Source organism: Triticum aestivum, chromosome 6A (assembly GCF_018294505.1).
Source record: "Triticum aestivum cultivar Chinese Spring chromosome 6A, IWGSC CS RefSeq v2.1, whole genome shotgun sequence".
Lineage (NCBI taxonomy): Eukaryota > Viridiplantae > Streptophyta > Magnoliopsida > Poales > Poaceae > Triticum > Triticum aestivum.
In genome coordinates this window covers 557,943,808-557,957,585 of record NC_057809.1, presented here as the reverse complement: position 1 = coordinate 557,957,585, position 13,778 = coordinate 557,943,808, and the positions used below count along the sequence as shown (strand labels likewise).

The following is a 13,778-nucleotide window of genomic DNA, read 5'->3' as shown; positions in this document are numbered from 1 at the left end:
TAACTCCCAAAGGTTTGATAATAACAGGTAACTAGATCATTGATGACGCGCGTTGCTGCACCCGTCTATTTTTACGATAAAAGGATACTTCAAATATGTAGATACATGAAAAAAGAAAAGTAGCAAATAGTAGGGAAGGACTGTTGTTCTCGGGTCCGATGGGCATAGAATTGAACATTAAAGCCCACATTGTTGTGCAGAGCTGTTCACACTCCAGTGTCACGGTGCATGCTAGGTATGATTGATGAGAGTGCCAGGCTCGATCATAGTTGTGGTTGCAATAATAATCGTAGGCAAGTATAAATCCACATGCACATCCAGGAGATGTTTTTTAAAGCAAGAAATTGGTCGGGGTAGTCCAGGAAATTATTGCAAATATGTTACGACCATTTGAATATATTACATATGGGAATGCTGTGATTAAAATAACATGGCAGGAATTTTAACCAAGCTATGAGTAAAAAAAGCATGGAGAAGAATCTTAGGACCATTTGAATATATTAGATGTGGGAATGATGTGAAGAAATAACATGACAGGAATTTTAACCAAGCTATGAGTAAAAATAAGCATGGAGAAAAATGAATCCACATTTAGTCACACTGCACAAGTAGCACATAATCAAATTTTATATTGCTTGGGAAGATCACACCAGTTCAATACATTTAGAAATGAACAATTAATCCGTAGAAATGGTTAGGAATTTGTTCGTGGTACAGTTATTTGAGAGCTCTATTTTTGTTTCCATGCATCATGGAGAGTTATGCCCTCTGATGCAAGGGTTTCTGAAACAACTATAAGTTAACTTGGATCTATCTTGAGACATCGAAACTGAACTTGTACTTGAATGACAGTGGGAAAAAAATAAAAAGGAAAAAAATGAACATGAGGATATTAGATGCTCTCCAAGTTTCAACTTAGATGTCCATTAGATGAATTCTGGGTAATTAGGAGTTCTGAGCTGGATGGAAACGGCCGGCATCCATGCAGCACAACAAAGGTAGTCATGTGCGCGAAGGGGAGGGCAGCAGCAAGCTCCCGATCTCAAAAATCCTCAATCGACCACAACCAACATGAACATTACCTGTATGTACAAATTTTGGAATGAGAGAATATCACGACAATGTAATTGTTTGGTGCAAGATGGAATCATACAACTGAAATTAAATATAGAGAAATCTGTCTGAGCATCATGTTGAAGAATGTTGTGCAGTACATCCCAACGAGAGTGCTTGCAGTAGACCATATCTTAGGCCATGAGGTACTATAGTAGGATGAAATCCATACTGTTTTGCAAAACTGGTTGAAAAACGCCACATTTGTATGCTGTTACATGGCTTCAGGCAACTTTTTTTATCCCAAGAAGTTGCCTGAGGTGAAACTGTACCAATGTGAAGAGCACAAATTGCTTACATATAGTACCGAGATGTGTATCTTCCTTGAGCTTCACAATCATCTTAAAATGCTAAGTGTTATGTGTACTCACATCCACTGTATTTTAAGACTATCTTGATGCAGCACATTAGTTTAGAAGGAAGGGAATCCCTATTGTGACAACAATACATGGTCAAATAAAAATCTCAAACCAAATCAGTGTTTGTTTTTCAAGTACTCTGCCATTCAACCTAATTACCAAGCATTTGAGAGAATATTGGTTCATGGTCAGGATGGGTATTGATCTAGATCATCAGGTCCTCGACTTGCTTTGACATTGCTACATCATACGCCTCTTGACAGAGGCTTCTAAAACGCACTTGCACAAGTACCTGCTTAAAATTATTTCAAATTCAGTAAGCATGGCTCGGAGAACCCAACCCAGCAAAAAGGTCAAACTCATCAACTAAGAGCACATGTCTTCAGTTGGGAGTGGAAAGCATCATCAATTAATAAAAAATATATACTTGATGGAGAAAGAATTGGGGGAAGAACAGAGAAGAACTAATTGAAGAACACGGATCGAACATCGACAACGCATGTGGAGTAAATGAAGAGCAAGGATCGACATGGTAACTGACCTGCAATGTGTAGTTTGATTATTTCAAACAATCACAGAGACTGAAATCATATCATACGAATAAAAGGTACATAGTAGAACACACAAATATTGAGATGAGGCGTAATTAAAGGAGGCATAAGAGCACACTGGATACCGGCAGATTCAACTGGAAGAACGAAAGAAACCAATCAGTACTTAGCTCGAATTCGTCCTTGTAGAGAACCTGCAATCATTAGAGATTCTAAATTAGACAGAGAACACATTTGTATATGTAGATAAAAATCGAGAACTGGAACCAGCGCATCACCTTCTAACCCAACCGAAGCAGGCTGCCATGCGTTTCTTTTAATATAAAGAATAGTATCACTAAAAATAGAGGAGGAATTGGGGGAAGAAGAGATGCAGCAAAGAGGGAGAATTGGAACAACTGGAAACCTTAGCATCATCCAGCGCAGCTGTGCTAGAGAATGGTTTGCCAATGAGCAGAGTGGGGAAGGAGCAGCGGCAAGGTTGGGATTATATGGGTTGCATGAATTGAATGAAAAATATGAACTGCCAATGGAAACTGACCTGCCCGGAGCATCGAATGGCATTACTGGTATTAAACTCTGAATAAATCGTCCTTGGCGATTGAACTTCATGGTTGTTCGTCGCCACACACCATCCAGCCGCGCTATGGAACCGAACGGATCGAGGAGCCGCTGTCCGTCACATCCATGCAACTGAATGAACCGAGTAGGCGATATCTGCCGCGTCGGTCGAAACCTGGCGCAGTCGCCATGGCAGTCCAAGCCCCCGCATCGGTCGGCACCCAGTTCAGGGGCGCCGCCAGGGCTGGAAGCGAAAGAGATCAGGGTCCCGAGCGTCCAGTGTTTTGGGTTCTCCACTTCTGCGCTGGACGGGATCAGAGTACAGGCCCAATAGGCCCAATTGAACCTATAATGCCCAAAAAAACCACGGGAGCAGCGACCCGAGAAGGCTAGCGCTCCTCATGAAGCCTTTACGCGCGATTTGAGGGCAATTAAGAGCAAATCTGACGGTTAAAGAAGACTAAAAGTGACGATCCAACGATTAGAAATGTTGATGGCCTGAGAGGGCTGGGAGAGTGCTCGATTTTAATGTGTCTAAAGAGGTACTACCTCAACTATTCCCCAAACCCACAATTTAATTAGATCCTAATCATGCAATGTGTGAGGATTGATCTAATGCAATAAAACTGGGTAGAGGGAAAAGCATGATCAAAGTGTTACTTGCATTGTTGATGATCCGGGAAACCTAGCGATTCGAAGTAGCAAGCGGCGCACTCCGGGTACTCTATCACAAACAAACAAGCATACAATAAGTACTCAACTAATGCACAGGTAAAACTCAAATAAGAGATCTAACCAGAAAGTTCAACTTAAGAACTCCGGTTGGCAAAAAGAATCAAATCGAACGAAGAAACGAAAGACAAACGGCAAAAGAAACAGGCTTCGTTTACTATTCTGGATCTAAGGCAATTGTTACAGTGGCAAAAACTTGTTTGAGTTGGTTAAACGGAAAGAGGGTTTCGAGACGAAACTCCTGGCGCTTGAATCGCCTGATTCCGATAAACAAGCGAAAAGTTATACTGGAACGAAAATCGGATCAGGAATCGCGATTAGAAAAACCGCGAATTTAATCCGAGAAAAAGAAAAACGATGAACGTTTGTTAAAACGAACGAACGGACGAACGCTCGCTAATTAAATAAACTGGAAAAACCGATCTATTTAAAAAAACGAACAAAACCGGCGGGCGGCGGTGCTCCGGCGGGCGGGGCGGCGGCGGCGCGGGGTGGCGGCGGAGGACTAGGGTTGGGGCGGGGCGCGGCTTGGGCTTGGCCTGGGGCCTCGGGGCGCTTATAAGAAGGCCCGGCCAGGCGGAGTCCTGACCGGTTACGGCCCAAGGTCGGTTCGGACTTTCTTTTAATAATTACGCTGGGAAAAAAAAGGAATACTAAACCGACTCCAAAAATCCCGAAATAAATTTTTCCCGGCTTCTAAAATCAAGCCGCACAGGATGACATTTATTTGGGGCCTAAATGCAATTTTGAAAAACACGCATTTTTCCTAAATTCAAATAAAATAGCAAATAAAGCCAGATAAAATCTTATTTGATTTTTTTTATTAAATCCTCAATATTTCTTTATTTTGGGAAAGTCATTTTATTCACTCTCTCATAATTTTTATAATAGAAATAATTGAAGATAAAATAAATAAAATCAAATGATCCTATTTTCAAAATTTGAGACAACTCAAATATGAAAATAACGAAATCCCCAACTCTCTTCGAGGGTCCTTGAGTTGCGTGAAATTTTTAGGATCAACCAAAATGCAATAAATATGATATGCAATGATGATCTAGTGTATAACGTTCTAAATTGAAAATTTGGGATGTTACAGTCTACTGGTGGTTTTGCAATATTTTATGGTTCAAATTTGATCTCTTGGTATGCAAAGAAACAAGCTACAGTTTCCAGGTCAAGTACAGAAGCAGAATACAAGGCCCTAGCAAATGCTACAGCAGAGATTATTTGGGTGCAGTCTATGCTTAAGGAACTTGGAGTACGTAATGAACATGCTCCAATTTTATAGTGTGATAATCTTGGTGCGACATACCTTTCTGCCAATCCAGTCTTCCATGCAAGAACTAAACACTTTGAGATGGACTTTCATTTTGTTAGAGAACGAGTTGCAAATAAACAACTTGAAATCAGATTTGTCCATTCTAAAGACCAGGTTGCGGATGGATTTACAAATGCATTGCCCACACGAAGCTTTGAAGCATTCAAGCATAATCTCAACATATCACGGCTGTGATTAAGGGAGGGTGTTAACAATCATTGAGATATGGTAGAGGCGCACATGAAGAGTCCTACAAGTTATAGTTAGACTAGAGATAGAATAGGAAATCTGTTATTCAAACCTTATTGTATTTCTTTCTATCTCTTCTTGCCTTGACTTGTACTCCAAACTATGTATGCATCCAGAGATATGCCCCTGCCATATAACACGCACGCGTCCCCTCGAACAAGGGTAAGACGCTTCAATCCATCTGACAGCTAACAGCTTGGTCAATGTTCTGAAACTACAGCTGTACGAACAGATTTGTTTTCCTCTATTTGGAAGATAAGTGTCCACCCAAAGTGCATCATTTTCTCTGGCGACTAGCACATACTCCCTCCGTTCGGAATTACTTGTCGCGGAAATGGATGTATCTAGACATATTTTAGTTCTAGATACATCCATTTCCGAGACAAGTAATTCCGAACGGAGGGAGTAACATTCATCCGCTATTTATGAATATCAGTAGGAGAGGGGTTGAGCTAGACACCAGCCGTGCTGTCTGCGGGAGATTATTCGAAGATGGTGGCCATTTGTTTCTGAACTGTAAGTTGGTTAAACAACGGTGGAGGGCCTTGTCTCTTGAGGATGTTAGGACACAACTCGCCAATTTAGGCTCAGCTAAGGAGGTTACACAAGCCATTTTCAGGTTGCCAGAAGAAAGGAAACTTCTGTCAGTTGCCTTGCTCTGGACTTGGTGGTCTGAACGTAATCGGGGAAATCATGGTGAGAAAAGAATGGAAACTGAGACTTTCCGCTACACTGTCCAACACCATGTCAAAGAATGGCAGGATTTCCTCGCAAAGAAACCGAGGGAACAAGTGCAACCCTGCCGCAATTGGAAACCACCCCCACAGGACTGTGTTAAGATCAATGTTGATGCTGCCTTTTCGGCGAGCTCGGGAAGTGGGGGTTGGGGCCTAATTTGCAGAGATACAGCGTCGGATATACAGTTTGCGGCTGCTTGGTCCTCATTTGATCTTTCAGATGCACTACATGCTGAGACTACTAGGTGTTGGGGCATGCCCGTGGCGCGCCTCTTGAGGGGGAGCTGGGCGGTGCCTGGTTGTAGTCGCCCCTTTAACATTGTTTTTTATTCTAATTAGTGTTTGAGATGATTACTTATTAAGAAACTTAGCAGTAGAAATAGAAATATATATACAGAGAAAGTCCATTATGGATCTGAACATGAAACATTTGACTCAGAATAGTGCACTTAACATAAGCAGCAGCATAGGTTTAGCGTCTTCAAAAGCATGTAATAAGAGGGCCCAAAAGCAAACCATAGGTTATCACAGGATAGAGCATAATGAGGAGTACTTAGTGCTACATTATATTAGATTATATTGACACAGGGGCTGCAGTGTCTTCGATGGTGCATCTAGAGGCGGTGCACGGTGAGAATCAGGCGGCGCTTTGAAGTGATCCTGAAACGAAATGCACAAATGTCTCCTTCGCGAATATTGGCGCGGCGACGAAACTCGGACCAGTTGGTGGTTATAGTGTTCCTAGCATGATCCGACATTCGGCGAGCAGATGGCCGTCTGCAAGTATGACCACGAGTGTATCATTGTTTAGATCAATGTAGCCCAGCAGGTTCTCTTCAGTATAGTTAACCTGAAAATACTGGTAGAAGAAAGCAAGATATTTGCATGGACATAAATTATTGTGTGATATGAAAGATAAGAGCGTGTTCTATGGATATTAATGATGATAGTAAAGTACTGTTATTGACTACACGTCTTGAGGACCCATATTTATGAATGCTCAAATATAATGGTTGATGAAAGAACAAGAAGAAGTCAATATTTCTGGTGTCCAATTGACAATTTGAGTATGTACAGCCTAGCGTATGAACATAGAGCAAACCAATGAAAAAATGTTGTAGCAAAGTTTATCTGCAGTGCAAGGGTTGTTGATGCCATTGAGCTAGCTCATTTGGTCCGCATTTTGACATTTGCACATCTGCGCATGGACATGAGCATTCGTAGTGATGCTATTTATATGTATCAGCAAGTCAGACGGATAAGCCCAGAAATACTAAGATTATATGAGCTGATGTCCATCAAAGTGATTGTACTGTTGTGCGGATTATATTTGTTTGAAAAGCAAGCATGTATATAAACACAAAAGCGGCAGAGAAAATATGAGCTCAGATCCATTACACTGGTTGTACATGTAACGAGGACAACCCATTACAGTTTGTCCAAAAGTAGTGTAGCACATATGTCTCTTGTATTTATAGTACATGAAAGAAGAAATACGGACAACTCTTATTACTGTCACAACACTAAATGATCAGCATCTGCTCAACAGCTTTGCATGTAAGATCAGATCCAACGCGGCGAGACGGTCTGAGCCCTCAGCTCATACGACTGGGCTTCATCAGTATTGCCTACCTGCTTCTCCAAGACAATTCAGAAAAATTATGAAAAAGAACACAATGTCTTTGTCTTAGTAATAGACTTACTAACATATAATTTATTTCAGATGTCCGATCATTTGAAGGTAACACAACTTGAATTTCCTAGGTAGAAATCTCAGTCCCCTTCAAATTAGGAACAATAACAGCAATGAACACCAAGCTTTGAACGATTTTTTTCCCACAAATGTCACTCAGGCCTGATAATCCTCCTGCAAAGATGCAGAACCATTGTCCAGAAAAAAAAACACTGTGAATACAATAAAAGAGGATGAGAGGAAAATTAGGCATGCAAAGAACATGATGAATTGAAGGCACGACCTTCCTGATGGTATCTATTTCATAGATCAGCACTCGAGGCTGCATTTATTTATTTTTTTACTTGAAACATCATGCATGATTTCTTACTGCTTTGTTTTTAAATTAGAATTTAGCAAAAAGAACCAGAAATTAGTTAACCAAGAGGAGGGCGGCCGCGTGAGCCTCGTCAGAGTTGGTGAATATCTACAGTGCAACAACAAACTGTAACTGCTGAAGCATTTAACTGTCACAGACCCCTTGCTGATGCGATTAGCAAAAAACATCAGAGGGATTTTGAGGCATCGAAAGCAGTAGGTTCCTCAGGACAGGGTCCGGCTTCAATTTCTCATATGGCAATTTACCGTGCACGCTGGCGTGGAATCCTCGTAGTCGAAATCGTAGCCCATAAGCTGGCACATCAACAGGATTATGAAAAAAAGTTAGAAACAAAACCTGTAGTTTAAATACTATGAAACTAACAGAAACTTGTTAATCTAAGCATTGTGGGACATATATACCTTCAGACCGGCCATTGTAGTTCCTTATTCCCTGTACAAATTTAGGCACATCTTGGGACCAGGCTCTCCTCAATCTGAAACTTGTTCAGCATGTAGTCTGCGATTTCATAGATACAACTATATGAGCACACAAATTCTGTAGCATGAAAACCGAAGATTGGTGTAAGTTTATTATTTTTCGTGCTCGGCTGGGAACCGCTCCGCTAGTTTGTCACGCTGGGCAGCACATGATATGATAATGCCATTGTGCTACTACTGACAGTAGGTCCATGTAAGACAGATTATCTGAAATCCTAATCGGATTCAAACCTAATGATGGTATACAATCCTTCAAAAGGCAAGAACACACTCTAGAATTTGACACATTAATGTTCTGTGCGACTGAAATGCCCATTTCCTTGGAGACATGCGAAAAATTCTGAAGGAAACACACTTCAAGTTATAGAAGACTTTATAATTGCAGGTAATCAAAGTTATGAACCAAAAAATTGAAACGGCTACTGTACCTCAAAGATTTGCTTGATGTAAGGCTTCTCTGGAGGCTTTGATACATGCATCCAGAGATCATTGCTCCAGGAACCAATGATATTCAAGTAAATTGCATAGTCAATAATATCACACACATGTTGGTCAAAATTTCAAGCCACTGTAACAAAAATTGATAACCTTGCTAGTTCCATTTTAATTGTAGGGTCCGCCAGATGTTAATCCAAAGAGAAGATTAAACTTGCTTCTGGTCTTAGGGCTTGTATAGATGTGTGAAAAGATCCTTGCAATTTTCAGAAGAGCTACAACTCCGCTTCCATTGCTATCACTTCCCACGGAAAGTGCCTGAGAACATATGTATTATGAAAATATCATAAATAATATCAAAGAAGATTCTTGGAATATTTTTTCAGGGTTACATATAGGTGCAACACCAAAACTGTCAAAGTCTGCAAATGTGGCAATAGATGGCATGGATGTGAGTACACCATACACCATATTCATAGTTGATGAGACTGAATAATATCAGTTTAAACAGGGAAGCGTGATCAACCTGCTCCAGAATAACACACCCATGTGAATCCATTAAAATGTCTTTTTTTGCTTGCCATCATTATTAACAAATAGAGCCAAACAGAAGATATTACAATGCCAATCAAAGCATTTATTCACATAGGCCATAGGATCTCCATAGATGCAGATGATACATACATGATATAAGGAGCGACAATTCTGTCATACCAATGGTGAGCAGAGTGGCTTCTTCAGCAGGTTCTGACTCGTCGGCATCCAGCTTCTGCCAAAGCACGACATGGAGGTACACATGGTTCTCCGTCTTCTTGAAGTTCCATGGCACGTGCTCCCTTCTGAATCCCAGGAACAAGTTCATGTCCACGTACAGCCCACATCCAACCTATACACAAACATAGATAGAAAGAAACAATTCACTTATAAATTTCTTTAGCGGTAATCAATGATTGTGACCACAGTTAACCACGAAGAAGATGTAATCAGTGAAGATAAGCATGGACCAACCTTTTAGCAGATTCTTCTTTTTAGTGAACACCATACGGGCAAGTTCCTTTTTTTCCTGGATTGCAATAACACCATAGCATGAAAATCTGGTAAGCAAATGGCACAACTAATTGGTTATTGCACAAAAAACAGCCAAATACGACATCTTCCTAATTATAGGAATCCAAACCATCCATAGGACACATATGACCAATATAACAAATTGCTAGAGTAGATGTATAGTCATGTTGTTCAAAAATCTTTAAAAACAAATTGTAGTTGAGGGCTCACAAAATTGCAGTTGGGGACTCACCTTGTAGATGCAGGCTAGCGTATTTTGGCGAGGAGGCAGTGGTTGTGTGCTTGGAGGGCCCGGCCGTCGCGCCGGCTTCGCTTTGCTCTGCTTGTGTCTGCCGCCGTATCGGCTCCCGTGACACAATTCATCTTGAGATATATACTGATGACAACTTTTTTAGTGTAATATTCCTTCACAAAAGAATGCTCAATTTGCAGTGGATCAGAAACCAGCCAGTCCCTTAACCAGGTATATGATATTTGCTACTCCTTTTATTTTGTAAATCGCATGCGTCCGGAATAACATTACTACACTGCATCATGAGTTAGGAAAAAAATCAAGCTTATAAATGAGAACACAAAAACTCTGACTTCCTTATTTTTCTCCTAAGAGAACCAATTCATCTTGAGTATACCACAACCTAAAATTGGCACTATCCACTATCCTTACCGTTGCAAATACTTGTGAAAAAAGATACAGCAAAATTTTGAGTATACCACACCTAAAATTGGCACTGTCCAGTATCCTTACCATTGGAAATACAGAGGGTTGCCGCCGATGATGAAGTGGTGGCTATGGATCTTGTCAGAGAAGTGCTTCCTCCTCCTCCCCTCGCCGTACACCTAACCATGAGTTCTCCGCGTCCTCTGTCCTTCCTACCACCAACTGCTCTGTAGTGCAAAGCCTACAAATTACAGATTAAGCTGCAATTAGAAGCAAACCGATAGAAGTATGTCCAAACTGAAAAATAATGAAATTTACTCTATTGTAAGAAAAGTAAATCAAAACCACGGTCAATTTCACCGGTTGTGCATTTATTTGGACCATTGGTAAGACAATCAAGAGTGCACTGAATAATGCCTGTGATCTAATACAACAATTCCAGCAACTCAATGCATTCAGCCACAAACATGGTATACAAAAATTGCTATTTTACGTACTAATTACATATAAGTAATAACCATTGAGAAAATGGAATCAAGAACCCAAAGTAAATCTTAACCAGATGTCTTCCATCTAGAAATTGCAGCTGGCCACCCACTTGTACCTCTTAATCAACGAGTGTCTAGGAGGGGAATGGGGGAGGACAAAGGAGAGGAAGATGACCTGCGCCGGGAAGCTCCTGTGCCGGGCACCAGAGGCGGACGGCGGCCAGAAACAACGGTCCGCCGGAGCGGCGGTCCTCGAGTTGGCGCGCGGTCCGGCACTCCTCCTGCCGATGGCGACAACTTCGGGAGGAGCAGATGCGCGAGCAGAAGTCGCGGCTCCTCCGAATATGGTGACGCGATGGAGAAGTGTGGCAGGGGGGCGGATCGACATCGTCCGGGTGGAGCTCGTCCTTGACTTCATTGGGACGAGATCTGACGGGGCTGTCCGCGTCCGCCTTCTAACTCTTGTCGCCGCCTTGCCGTCAGGACCGTGGGGAAGAGCAGCGCCACACCTGGGCGCCGGTGGTGGCGGCGGCTGCGGGGAGGGCGGCGGTGGGGCTGGCGGCGGCAGACGAGGGAAAGGGAGAGGGAGAGGAATTGGGGATGGGGACTGGGGGCTACGCTGCTGGCCAATCTCTTTCTCTCTTTCTTCTCGGCGAAGGGAACCTTTTTGTCTTGTACCGTTGCCGACGTGGACATCGCGAGGGCTCGCCCTTGATGCACAGCTGGGAGGGTGTTTGACGCCGCTCCATCGACAACAGTGCAACATATATGTCGAGCGAGGTAGGAGGTAGCAGCCGGACAAAGATAACAAAAAGATGGCTGGAGCGGCGGTGGAAGGATGTATATGGGATGCTGGATGGTGTCGATGTATTAGTGAAGACTGAAGAGGAGGAGCTGGGAACCGGTAAGGAAGAGAGAGAAATGACAGAGGAGGGGCACAATTCATACTGCATAGTGTTGTCTAGTAAATAAAGGGGGATGACTAGTAAGTTACAATGTTTACTTTCGTTTCAAGTCAAACTTTGAAAACTTTGAGCAACAATATTGTATAACTATTTTGGTTGAAACTTTAAAGTCATATACAAAGATTTGTGTCTGGAAATACTTTCATAATATTATAATTTTGTTGTTCGCTGTGATATATTGCAAGAGATACCACTCACCATATTAAAGTTATATCCTAATTAGGTATTAATATCTAGGCCCGTTCGGAAGAAGAAAATGTGAAATTTGGAGTTTTTTTTGAAAAGGGGGGAATTCCTCGGCCTCTGCATCAGAACGATGCATATGGCCATCTTATTAAATAAGCAAATAGGTTCAACAAGGTCTTAAAGTCTCAAACGAAAATAAAGGAAAGTTCACAAAGAGCCAAAGGACCAATAACAAACTAGCCACAAAAAGCCACAACGTATAAAAGCAGTGACCTCGTTTCCCCTTGGCTCAAGTTGCTACAGCAGCATTTGCCACTTGTTAGTACAAACGTCATTCATTCCCTTGGAGGAACTTGGAAAGAAAGAGCTATAAATGCTCAGAACTGTTATCTTCTGGTTTAAGAACCCACTAGGTGCAGCGCAATTACATGATGGTAAGCGGACCCGGAAAAACGAAACAAGATATCCTATGGGAGCTTGACCCATTCGACAGATCCAGATTTGGGGATCTTCCCATTTGAACTAATATGATGGGCTAAACACATGGATAGTTAAGGTGGGGGAGAGGGCAGGGGAGGGGGATGGATTTGAATAGATCGCACGCATACCTGCAAATCTTCCGACGATACAGTGGGTTCGCCGTCGGCCAAAGTAGCCGCCGCAACTGCTCGGTAGCAACAGGGAACCGAGGAGGCGATACAAACGAGGGGCGCTGGGTGGGTATGCGTGGGCGGCTTGAGATAAGGACTGTAGTTAGCTGTTGAAGCTAGTAGGTGGACTTTATTGCGTCCGCCAACCGTGCCGGTCGCACGCCGCGCTAATTAAAAACACTGTTCATACACCTAATTATATCAGAGACGTAAAAGTGCTGAATAAAAAAAGATGAACAATTGATACTGCCGGGTAGTAAACCATACGTTTGCATAACAGAAAATAACTGACCATACATTCATTACTCGGTTCATGACATATTACAACGGACTTACACTAATAGCACCTGGCACATCTCCCCTAAACAGCACTTTGCATACTACGGACGCATCTTCATAATTATTCCAAGTACTCCGTCAACATGCCCACCATCTACCTGCTGAGCAGGAATACTACTTTGACCAGCTCCAGCAGGATCAGCACTCCGACAAACAGTATGGCTCCGTCTAAGAACACAAGAACACAGAGGGCGGCGGCGGATGTGCCTCCTTGATTAACCCATGGCTGGGCCCTGAAAACTTGTGTAACGGCTGGAGCACTTCGCAGCTGGACAAGTTCTACTGGACTGGGTTGGCTCGCTCGCAATATCATCCGATGGGGCGATGGATCTAGAACTATAAAGAGGGGAGGGATGGGAGGAGTATTGCTGGAGAAGATTGGTTTCTGCCACCGCTAGTACTCATAAATGAGCTAAACGGCTCTGTTAGACCAGAATGTGCGACCAAACGGCACACCCTGTCCAGTCCCGTCTGATCCGCCACCAAGCTAACTGACGGAGTTGCCTGTGTGGTGGGCCAACTCCTAATTCGAGAAATAACAACACCGTCAAAATAGTCAAAATACCTACCGCTATACCCATTCCGGCCCAGATCACGACGGAAATAAGTGGCACAGATACCGGAGCTCGGGCTCACATGAGTATTTTCGCTCATTTTATCTAATATATGGCCTTTGGCTTTTTTACAAAAAAAATGCTATTAAATGTATGAACTAGGTTAAGTTCTCCTTTACTTATTAGTTTCTGTTGATTATGGCTATTCCATAGCACTAGTGCTATTTGTTGTCTAGTTCAGATTTCTGAATTCTATATCCT

At 42.4% G+C, this 13,778-nt stretch overlaps 1 protein-coding gene across 13 annotated transcripts; it reads right to left on the bottom strand.

Annotated features, from left to right (window-relative positions):
- Positions 1-6,973: 6,973 nt before the first annotated feature.
- Positions 6,974-12,718, bottom strand: LOC123128484 (atherin). 13 transcript variants are annotated; one of them, XM_044548501.1, is made up of 9 exons: positions 10,999-12,523; positions 9,910-10,576; positions 9,618-9,672; positions 9,324-9,495; positions 8,603-8,927; positions 8,097-8,193; positions 7,941-7,988; positions 7,331-7,490; positions 6,974-7,255 (listed from the first exon to the last, which is right to left on the bottom strand). In XM_044548501.1, exons 1-2 carry the CDS (start codon positions 11,767-11,769, stop codon positions 10,394-10,396), a joined length of 954 nt encoding a protein of 317 aa, XP_044404436.1. In that variant the 5' UTR covers positions 11,770-12,523; the 3' UTR covers positions 6,974-7,255; positions 7,331-7,490; positions 7,941-7,988; positions 8,097-8,193; positions 8,603-8,927; positions 9,324-9,495; positions 9,618-9,672; positions 9,910-10,393. The 13 variants fall into 13 exon arrangements, 11 of the variants coding, with proteins under 11 accessions (XP_044404436.1, XP_044404441.1, XP_044404439.1 ...); XR_006463130.1 differs by lacking the exon at positions 10,999-12,523 and adding an exon at positions 12,583-12,718 and having other exon boundaries at positions 6,974-7,988; positions 9,910-10,204; positions 10,423-10,576; XR_006463131.1 differs by lacking the exon at positions 10,999-12,523 and adding an exon at positions 12,583-12,597 and having other exon boundaries at positions 6,974-7,988; positions 9,910-10,053; positions 10,423-10,576.
- Between the last annotated feature and the right edge of the window lie 1,060 nt (positions 12,719-13,778).